Consider the following 11,196-nt stretch of genomic DNA (forward strand, 5'->3'; position numbering starts at 1 on the left):
GACTCATCTCAAATCTATTGCAAAGCGGTAAACAAACTACACCAACTCAGTAGGCATCATCTGCCAGGAACATTTTAAAAAGAAAACCATTACTGAGCTACTTTTCTTGTCTTCTATACAGAGAAACTTATTTTCCCAGCAGAAACAGCACTTTGCATTATCTTCTTTTCGTTTACTAGGTTTCCCTCACTGCTCACAGCACCCTAAGAAATACCTCTTTAAGCCAATAACTTATTTCTTAAGAATTAAATTAAAATAGTTTGGGCCAGGTTTAAGTATTTTCAAAACAATCCATTTCACTTAAAACTAAGCAAAAGGGCAAAGTCCAGCTTGATTAGTAATAATATTGTATATGAGACGTAACTTGAATAGCAATTTCAATATGTGGACAGCAGCCTCTTGATTTTATTTCTCATTCATTGAACTAATTTTATAATTGGAACTGTAACAAAACAATTAGTTTTTGTTCTATAATCCTTCTGTAATCTAATTTCCTTAAAATAACATGCAAGATAAAATAGTCATGAAGATCAAAATGACTCATCATTATCCATTATTGGTTTATGATTACTATTTATTATTATTATATAGCAAATTAAAAAAAAAAAATCTAAGTCACCTGAAATCAGCTTCTCTGCTGGTGCAAATCACCAGAGATCCATGAAGAGGGTTCCATGATGTTATATTTTTTGCAATAGTTCTTGTTTGTGGATTTTAAAAAATTATGGGTCAGGCCCTTCACTGTGTTAAATGACACTAAATTGAAAAAAACAGAGCAACTTCAATTTCCAAAATATTCCCTGATTCATTGCTTTAAAGAAATTACTTCAGTGCTTCTCAAAAGTTGACAGGAAAAATCTGAATTGTCATGGCAACGTGAGTTGAAGAAATCCTTCTTTGCTGTTTGCATAGATCATCTCCATGCTATCAGTCTGTTTACTAAATGTTGCAAAAGAAAGCAATTAAAGGCTAATCTCTCCTCAAAACCAAATAAATTATATAACTAGTGAAAGCCAGTGGAGTGAGATACAGACAGATAGGTCAAACAAATTGAGACATCATGTATCTTCAATGTAAATGACACCAAGCTGTTGACACGCTGGAAACAATGGATTGCCCTCCACAGGCACCACCATCTGGTGGGCCCATGCAAAACTCATGGGAGTGCAACAAGACCAAGCACAAGGTCCTGTATATGGGTCAGGGCAATCCATGCACTATTTGTTCTGCAGGTTGATCAGAGAATGGACTGAGAGCAACCCTGAGGAGAAAGACTTGGGGGCGTTGGTTAATGAGAAGCTCAACGTGACCCAGCAGTATGAATTTGCAGCCCAGAAAGCCAACCTCATACTGGGGTGCATCAAAAGAAGTGTGACTAGAAGGTCAGGGGAGGGGATTCTTCCTCTCTACTCTGCTCTCATCAGACCCCCACCTACAGTACTGCATCCAGCCCTGGGGCCTTCAAAATAAAAAGGATATGGACCTGTTGGAGCAAGTCCAGAGGAAAGCCACAAAGACGATAAGTGGGCTGGAACACCTCTCCTGTGAAGACAGGCTGAGAGCATTGGGATTGTTCAGCCAGAAGAGAAGGCTCCTTAGAAGACCTTAGAGCAGCCCTCCAGTATCTAAAGGGGCCTACAGGAAAATTGGAGAGGTACTTTTGGCAAGAGCCTGTTAGGGATAGGACAAGGGGGAATGGCTTTAAACTGGAAAAGAATAGATTTCGATTAGATGTGAGGAAGAAATTTTTCACTATGAGAATAGTGAGACACTGAAGAGGTTGCCCTGAGAAGGGAGACAAGGCCAGGCTGGATGAGGCTTTGAGCAACCCAGTCTAGTGGAAAGTGCCCTTGTCTGTGGAAGGGGGGTTAGAACTAGAGGATCCTTAAGGTCCCTTCCAACCCAAACCATTCTATGATTCTAAACGAATTTTCTGTGATGGTTTGCATAGCATTTTGTATTAATAATAACAAAGAGTTTGAATTTTCTTTATGATTGTTAGGTTTGTTCCAGCATCCTTGTTTTAATGCAAGTTCTATGTGTGATATGTAGCTATAATAAAGGCCAGATTCAAAGTCCCTTAAGGTTAATGTGATTTTTTTTTTTTCTGTCAGTTCCCCTGCTTCTAGATCAGGTCTTAACTGGTCAGAATTCGACCTAAAGCAACCCAAACTATTCAGCTGATGACTAGTGTCTATGCCTAACATACCAAGTTCTGCATAGCAGAATGCTTTTTCTCCACAAACTGGCAGATTTGTCTCAAGTTAACTATATTATGGACCTGTTAAAAAGAAAGAAAAAATTCAGCATTTCATTTATGTTGATTAAATACCATGATAAAGCCTTCCCCATATAGGTTTCATAGGAGAGTAAGACAGAAATGGTGGAGTATATATAGCTCACAATCAAAATGCTGCTACTGCTGCCACTGTTGACTTCGTAAAATCTATTAACACTACATTCTTCAGTGTTAGAGACACTGCAAACAATGGGTCAAAATGTGCACTCAGGATATTTACATGCTATGATAAAGAAAATCAATTTAATTTCTCAAGAGAGATGTCTACATGTGCAGAGGGTCATAGATTGTGATATTAGCAGCTGCTTAATAGTACCGAGGTTCTAAAAGTGAATTATAAAACAGCTCTCCCTCCCACCACCCACCCCCCCAACCCCCTCCCCAAACATGCTTGGTATGACTCAATCTATATATCATAAGAAATATCAGCAGGATACCAACAGAGGATCTGGCTGCTGGGGTAAAGCTAAAACAGTATACTTAGTCACTTGGAAGCAGTCAGGTTCTGCATTGATATCTCACAGACACTAGTAAGAACAGTGTGATTTGTCATGACCATTTGTTTCACAACCAGAAGCACGTAAAATTACTCTAAAAATAAGTTAAGCACTTTGCTTTTTTAAATTGATTTAATCAAAGTGGCCTTTTCAAAATCCTCACTGTTGTTCAAGAAGCACTCTTCTTTCTTTTTTTCTTATCCTCAGAGTAACCTGTTTTGGTTTTTTTTCTAAGGTTCAAGGCAAGGCAGGTTCCATGAGCTCACGTGTATTCCTGTGATATCCAGACACTTCCTCCCCAACATCAGCCGTTTCCTGACAATATCACTTCCTTGCACCTCTAGCTGTGCTGGATACCAGCAGTGTGATGTGGGTCCCAAGCTACATGGCACATGTTGTACACAACGGGTTCAGACTGAACCCTGATGCGCTCATTCAAGGCAAGTTCTAGATCAAGCACAATGTCCAAAGCCAAGCCAAAGCTCTTGTTCATCTATTTTGCATACACTAAACAAACTGAGCCAAGTTCCCCATCCATTTCAAGCTTCAAATACAGAGTAAGGCTGGCTGCATTTTTGTTCCCAGTGTACCTTACATTGATAGTGTTTCAGCACCAATGAAGGCAAAATATATGTAGCCATTTGATCTGCAAATCATAGGATGAGGAAAAGATAGACCCTAGACACGGATTTGCTCTGTGCGAAATATCAAGAGTTTGCTGCAAACAACAGAATTGTAAGAGCATTTAAACAAAAAAAAAACAACCCTCCAATATAGGTTTAGAAATTTCTAATAAAAAAAACATGGAAAACTTTCAGCCAAGAAATAAGGAAAACTTCATGTTTGGCAAAACTGCATGAAAATGTCATTGCCTTGAAATGGAGAATAAGGCACAAAGCAAGTGCTGCAAAATGTAATTTTAGAATGCTGACCATATTTTATGCAAGTTTGCAAAACAAACCCTGACAAAGTTTTAGTCATTATTATTTTTTCAGCTCCGTGTCAGCTGCAGTGCTGCAAACGTTTCTTTTGGAGAGCCAATGTGCAACAGAGACATGAACACAGAATGTGATTCTGTACTTTAATAACCATGGAATACTGTAAAAAAGAGACATAAAAAAATCCAAAGACTAAATGGTTCTAGGTTTCTCTGTAAATTGTCCTTCATAATTTTTTTAAGGAAAAAGCAGAGAAAAAAAAAAGATAATACCATGCTTGGAGATACCAGAGATACTGTTTAAAACCAAATTACTTCAATAAATATATCTATTTTTTTAATATTATCAAGTTTGGTTGCTCAGATTTATCCAGCTTTCCTTTTTCTCAGTCACACATGGATGTAAACATTGTCAGAAGTTCTTAGCCATGACAGCTCATATTAGACAGGGTTTGGCTCCACTGTTCATAGAGTCATAGAATTACACCTGCATTATTCAGAGTAGCAATCTTTTCAAAACTGGACAGTCCAACTGCTGCTGAAATCAACAGAAATTTAAGTTTCCACTGTAACAGAATAGGGCCCTCACAACTGTCTGAAGTTAGCTTTTTCTTGACAGTGTAAGACAAAAAATGAATTTGAAAGAAGTGAAATCAGTATTTAAAAATATGCATGAAGGTACTGCTAAAATGCATAATCTAATAATTACAAGACTATAACAAACTGATTAATTTTATGATGGAAATTAAAGCATTACTGCAATTGCAAGAAATTATGATTTTTATTTTTTTTTCTTATCTTTTGCTAAAAGCAAATCATTGATGATATTCTGATTAATCAAGAGGAATCCTGGTTAATCATCAGCAATATAATGGTGATTAAATCTTTCTCTGCCCTGTTAACTGAATGTGCCTTCCAGGTAAAAATGGCAATGTTGTAATTTTCTCTCTTATTTTTTATTTTCCATATGAATAAGAAATGCAGAAAAAATAGTCTCTGAGCAAGTGAGACTTGTTATTGGCAATAAGATGCATTACTACTCTTGTAAGTTTTCAGTGCATGTATGCCTCCATTTACTATTCAACTACTAAATGCAGACAACTGATAAATGTTGCCTTTGTGTGTGAACATAACACTAGCAATAATCCGAGTAATTTGTTTAAGCAGTTATTCCATTGAGAAATGTGTATAACAAATATAGTATAAATTTTCTTACACGCAATTGAAATGTCATATGGTGAAGTCTTTCATCCAGCCAGACAAAGCAAGATCTCACAGTTTTCCTCAGGCATTAATGGCATTCATCCCTATTTCAAAATTTGCTGGTTGATAAAAATGGCTTAAAGGAAATTGCAACTGATATTGAAAAGTAAAACATCTAAGTCAAAGAAAGTGATTCATACGCATTAGGAGAATTTCCGTATGATCCTTATTCCATATTTGGAAGAACAATCAATTTAGCTCAGTCTAATCTGGGTAATTTTGCAGCCATATGAAGAATTAGACATCAGATTCTTATTCGGTGATGTTGATTTAAATCCAGTAGTATGATCAACCTCTATTAAAGATTATGTCTCGTACTTATGCTACGGCTTGGGAGTTAAACCAACAGAGTTAAACAGAGTTAAACCAACAGCTCCCTTCTCCACACTGCATCCCTCTGCTGGTTACAGGCAGCCTCCACTACACTGCAGCATTGGTGCTTACGCTCAAAACTGTTTACTAGCAGAATAATGTTATCATGGTCAAAGAAACGTGACAGTTCAATAACGATTTGAGCAAAATGAAATTACACCTTATCTTTAAATTCATTGGAGGTCTTGTAATGTCACACCACTAAGCAGTTACTTCTCTGAGGAAAGGTTACGAGTAGTTTATTATGACGGTGCACACATTACATGTCTTTAAAAAGCTGAAAACAGTGATCCCTAAGGCTTCTCAGCCCTTCTAGAAAGCATGGCAAACCTTAGACACATTGGTTTCTGTTCAAAATAATTACAGTTTCAGATTGTTCCTAATTTGGTGTGGTCAAAGTTTTCAAGAATATAAATATATTGAGGCCACAGTCCCATAGATATCTTTAAAAAACTTGCATATGTCAAAGCATAAGTATTAATACTACCACATAATGAGTAATAAAAAGATGAGAGCTAGATTCCATGTTTGTATAGAAAAAACAGTCTGCAGGGACAGGAAATACAACTGCCCCCTCCCCCCAAAAAAGCCCATGCCTGATCAAAGTCAGACACGCCTCTATAAAGGGACATGGGAGTGACAGTAAAATAAGCAGAAAACAATCTGCAGAATGGTTCCTATCTATACAGATTACAAAAGATGCTGAAGTGCTCTCAGAGATTTCAGTACATTCTGAAGTTCCTGAGTACTCACACCTGCTTGTATGCCATCTCCAGCTCCTCACACCAGTATCCTGCTCCTCACACTCCAGAGGAGCTGATAACCTTGTACTGCCTGACGATGGGAATTCAAATCTCATCTACACGTTCAAAGGTCTAAAATGAGTATTTGGGGAATCTCTGTTGAACTGATAGCCTCTCCACTGTATTATTTTCAAATTGACCATACTTCCTATTCCTCTACAGAGTTAAGGACACTATGCTCGCATCTTGATGGAAAGTTGGGAAATACAGATCGTGCCAAGAAGTACATGCATTTTTACATTAAAATATTATGTGGTCAGAGCTGGCTGTTGTATTTTCTGTCTTTATATGGTAAATTCCTTGCTGGGCTAGGGGATGGAGAATGCATCCATCAAATACTTGGGTTTGCGTCTGGGTATTCAACACCTAGCTCTGATACTCTTTTAAAAAATACCCTTTTCCAGCCCATTTTCCCTAGAATCGCTTGAGTCTTCTCTGGAAGAGAATGAAGCCTCTCTAGAGACCAGCTTCAGAGCCTGAGAAACACTGCTTTGGAGAGAGAAAAAACATGGCTTTAAAAGAGACAAACACTCTCAGTCCAACAGGATTAGGCCTTAAACACAGTGGTAAACTTGTGCGATGTACTCATGGCAATTATTTTGACAAAGTGATAGCAACAAACAGAGGGTACATAAAATGTTTTGGGGTTTATTTCTTTTTCTTTAATAAAAAAAAAATATAAATCCTAAGCTGTAGATGTGGGAGTCCTTTCACTGTCTGGATTCAGTTGAAAAAGAGAAATGTTTTTCCTTTGCTATTTTCATTAATCTGAATGATACCTCTGTGCATAAGCATGTTTATGTAGATTTAGTTTGAGGCAATTAGATGCCAATGAAGGTGTTGCGTTTGGTTATCTGAGAGTCCAGAGAATTATCTTGGAAACATGTACCAGGACAATTTTAAGTATAAATAATTATGCATTTCTACATTGAAAACAGGTTGTCCACAGAAGTCAGGTCACAGCAGAAAGATGTATTAATCATTTATCTTGAATTTTAGTCTGAGTTCAGTCTAAATTTACCATTTGTTGCTTAGCAGTATGTTTACAGAAATGATAATGACGTGTTTCATATTTCAAGCAAATCCATAGGTTTCTTATGTTTGCTTTTGCTAGGCTGTAACGTACCAGAATTAGCGAATGACTCTATAAACAAACCCATCTTAACATGCAGAGCTGAACACAGTGCTGCCTGTCTTGTTGACGCCTAACTGCTATGATAGGGTAGTTTCTAGGAGTGTGGTTCCTTTAAATGACTCCATACTCATTTCCCTTGATGGTTAAAGCATGATGGACAGGGAAGAATCCCCCAGATATTTTCCAAAACACTCAGATGCATCAAGTCAGACAAAAAGAGTCCAAAGAAATGTATAGAGCTGCACTTCATCTACCACAATGAATGGTGACGCATGTTCACCTTCGTCTTTTCTTGCTCCTTTAAAAAGTTATGAAAAATTGCACAGCAAAAAAGGGCTTCCATTTTATTTCATAATAAGGAACAATGTGGAAAGCAACTCACGTCTCATTTTCCTAAAATATATGGGAAAGCCTGTGGCAACACCTCCAGAAATTCACTTTTATTTTTTCCTCATAAAACTCCAAACCAACCAAACCCTCCGTGAATCCTATCACAGTGACTACCAAACGATTCGATCGCCAAGAGGCTGGGAAAACAAAGAGTTCCGGGGATCTATTAATTAAAATTTTAGGTGCTTCTGAAAGCCTAGGCTCTTCATGTTACAAAGGAAGGAGCTGCTTCTCTAAACTACGAATGCAATTTCAGCCTCAGGATTACATTTGCCTAAATACAGATAACAGTGCTCGATTGCCTGGTAATGGGTAAGAAGGTAAATGGGACAGAATTATGTCAAATATCCCCGCTGGTTCCCCCTTCTACCTGTTGTTCGAATTCAATATTAAGTCAGTTTGTAGCCTTTAAGTTGGTGTGTTGCTGATCCACATTAAGCGAGGTATAATTACATTCTGCAGAGCAGCATCGGCGGCAGTGCCCAAATGTTCCTGGCAAAGCCTTTGTATGCAAGCAAAACACGTCGGATCTCCGCTGAATAACCATGATCCAGCCTCCAGATTTTCGTATGTGCTGTCAGCCATGAAAAGAAAACACTTAAATGTCAAACGACAGAACCAGCTACAGTATATTTAACAAATGAGTCGCGGGTGTCGGGCCGCCCCGGGAGCCGGCGCGGCAGCGGCTGCAGCTCGTCCCGGGGCGACCGGGACCTTGCGCGGGGCCAGCCCCGCTCCCGTGTGTGCGGCCGGCCGCACCAGCGCCTCCCAGCCCGGGGCAGCGCCAGGGCTCCCGGCAAATCTGTGGGCTGGGGGCGGTTGCCAGCCGCGGGCGGGGGGGATCGGGGGCCACGGGGGGGTGGGGGGGCGGTGCTGGAAGTTTGGGCAGGGCGGGCATCTCGAGAAGCCCCCGCCCGCCCCGGGCTGTATGTATCGCCGGGCACAGTCCGGTCTCTCGGAGCCGCCTGCCTCAGAGCCCAGAAAACACCGGCTCTGCTCCTTCCCCGCTCTCCATTCCCCGCGGAGGCAAGGCGACCGGGAGCAGCCGGGTGGTGTTGCCTGGTGAACGGGGGCAGCGGCCGCGTCCGGGAAGAGAAGCGGTGCTACCGGGCAAAGCTCCCTGCCTGCTGCCGGCAGACGGGGCTGGCCTCCCACCGCCTCTCCCTGCGGATGGCGGCCGGAGGCTGCCCGGGGGCCGGGCATCCTTCAGAGCCGCCCGGGAAGACGAGGGGCCCTGGCCGCGGGCACCCGCAGGATGGGGAAGGCTCCGGCAGCGCCCGCCAGCCGGGCTGCGACCGGTTCTCCCCGCACCCTCCTCCCCGCTAAAGCCACCTCCGCACAGAAAAAGAAGCGGTGAGAAAAATAAAATGGTGGAAACGTTGTAATTTGCCTTGGGAGGGTTAAGAGAGGCTCAGACAGCACAGACCGCAAGGGGAACCGTGTTACCGAAGGCAGGCAGAAACAGCCGGGAGCGAGGTAGGAGCAAGCAGGGGCTGTAATGGGGACAGGTGCTCAGTTGCTATCAGCCTTCCTCCCTCTCACTCTCCCGTTTGCTCTCTTTCTCGCTCCCTCTGACATACACTCGCATCTCCCAGCGTGAAAAAGCGCAGGGCTAATGAGAGTCAAAGTGAATAATGGGGAAGTTGTGTCCAGCTATGAGGCAAGTGATGGGGCTGAGGCCAGCACTGAAGTTGTGTAACCCAGTTTTCCACCGTCACCCCCCTCGTTTCTCCTCCCTCCCCCCATTGATTTTAAGGAGAAGCCCAGCTTGCGGGTGGGAGTCGCTCCCGAGCAAAGGGGCCCTCATCTCTCCGGAGCGGACGGGTTCAGGGGGACCCCAGAGCCGCATCCCCGCCTCCGCGGAACTCTTAGGGCGCGGAGCTGGCTGAGGCAGGCCGGGGGCAGCTCTGCGCGGCCACCCCTCCACGCTCCCCCCCGAGCATGGCAGAAGCCGGGGAGGCAGAAGGAGGGGATAGCCAAACTTGCCAGCCCGGGGACCGTCCCTCGCACAGCAGCGAGTGCCGCGAGAGCGTGCGCGGAGAGCGAAGTGCTCCCAAACTCCGGCGCTGGCCAGACGAACAGATGTGCCCGGCTGCCTTCGCAGCGCCGCAGCGGCGGCTGCCCAACGCCCGGGGGCTGGTTTCTCCCAGAGGAAGTGACCGGCCGACTGAAAACCGAGCTCTCGGGGAACACCAGCGGGAGCTGACAGGCAGGGATAAGGGAGACCGGGCTCGGGGAGCCTGCTGTTTCCCGGCGCAGGAACGAAGCGAGGGAGAGAGCTCAACCGATCGGCAGAGGTTTAGCTGGGGGTTGGGGGGGAGAACCAGTGTCATCACCACAGCCTACACGAATTCAGTGCAAGAAACCCAAATCTTACCCTGAGCTGCAGTGAGGAGCCCCGCGCAGAAAACCAGCAGAGACTTGAATTTCCTCCACGCAGTCATGTCTGCAGTTATTCCACACACACACACACTCACACAAAACCCCGGTGGCTCTTCTCGGCTGCGACCGTGTCCTCCGAGCGGCAGCGGGGCTAAGGACAGCGCCAAATAACCACCACGGGGCGAGGAGAGGCGGAGAGGAGCGCTCCGGGTCCCGAGCGCCGCGCAGCTCCCGGCGCCTCCTGCAGGACTGCGCGGGCGGCTCGCTCCGCTCTGCTCATAGCATCAGTCCCGAGCCGCGGCGGGGCTGCGCCGCTCAGCGCCCGCGGAGCCCCGGCGCCGCCGGCCCGCCGCCCGCCCAGGGGAGGGGAGGAACGGGAGGGAGGGGAGGCACGCCCGGTGCCGCGGGCAGAGCGGCATCCACGGCCGCCGGCGTGCAGAGCCGGGCAGCGACGGCAGGAGAGGGATGCGGGGAGTGCGAGGAAGAGGAGGAGGAGGAGGGGAGAAGGAGGGAGGGATCGCCGCGGGAGCAGCGCAGGCAGCGCAGCGGAGCGGCTGCCAGCCACACGAGAAGTCGCTGCTGCCGCCGCCGCCGGACTCAACCATCACTTCCAACGGAGAGGGGAAGGGGCCGGCGTTGCGCAGTGGGCGCACGTTAAGCCCGCAGCCGCCCCTCTTCGCCGGCCGGCCCCCGCACGACATGCCCCCCCCGGGGCGGCAGCGGCCCCCCTTCTCCCCGGCCTGGGCCCGGGGCTGCTGCCGCCGGACCCCGCAAGAGCCCGCGGGGAGAAAGCTTTCCCTCGGCGCAGGGAAGGGCGGTGTCTCTAGGGCTACTACACCTGCCCAGAGGCTTTTGCTGCGCTGCCCTGGCGCCCTGTGCCCCGACGCCCTGTCTCCCGGCGCCCTGTGCCCCGGAGACCTGTCCCCCGGCTCTTCTACCAGCACGGCCCCGGCTCCTCCGCCTGTGTGTGGGGTGCGGTGGTGTGGGCACTAGGGTAGGGTGAGAATCTCTAGTCCTAGGTGAAGCTCTCCGCTTCTCTGGTCCCTGCTTCTGAGATAGGAAGGCTTTCGGATCCAAAATGTGCCCCACTCGTTCTGTCCAAGTTGTTCGTCTGAACA

The 11,196-nt window shown here is 45.5% G+C and overlaps 1 protein-coding gene across 1 annotated transcript in view; it reads right to left on the reverse strand.

Annotated features, from left to right (window-relative positions):
- The window catches only part of LOC130601751 (CUB and sushi domain-containing protein 1-like), a 577,589-nt gene extending 566,888 nt beyond the window's left edge, over window positions 1-10,701 (reverse strand). The window contains exon 1 of the mRNA XM_057414031.1: window positions 10,074-10,701. Within this exon, the coding sequence (XP_057270014.1) occupies window positions 10,074-10,140 (67 nt within the window). The 5' untranslated portion in view covers window positions 10,141-10,701. The remainder of the gene's footprint in view (window positions 1-10,073) is intronic.
- Between the last annotated feature and the right edge of the window lie 495 nt (window positions 10,702-11,196).

Source organism: Pezoporus wallicus, unplaced genomic scaffold (genome assembly GCF_028554395.1).
Source record: "Pezoporus wallicus isolate ANWC-B61680 ecotype Strahan unplaced genomic scaffold, APGP_CSIRO_Pwel_v1 contig_6428, whole genome shotgun sequence".
Classification (NCBI taxonomy): domain Eukaryota; kingdom Metazoa; phylum Chordata; class Aves; order Psittaciformes; family Psittacidae; genus Pezoporus; species Pezoporus wallicus.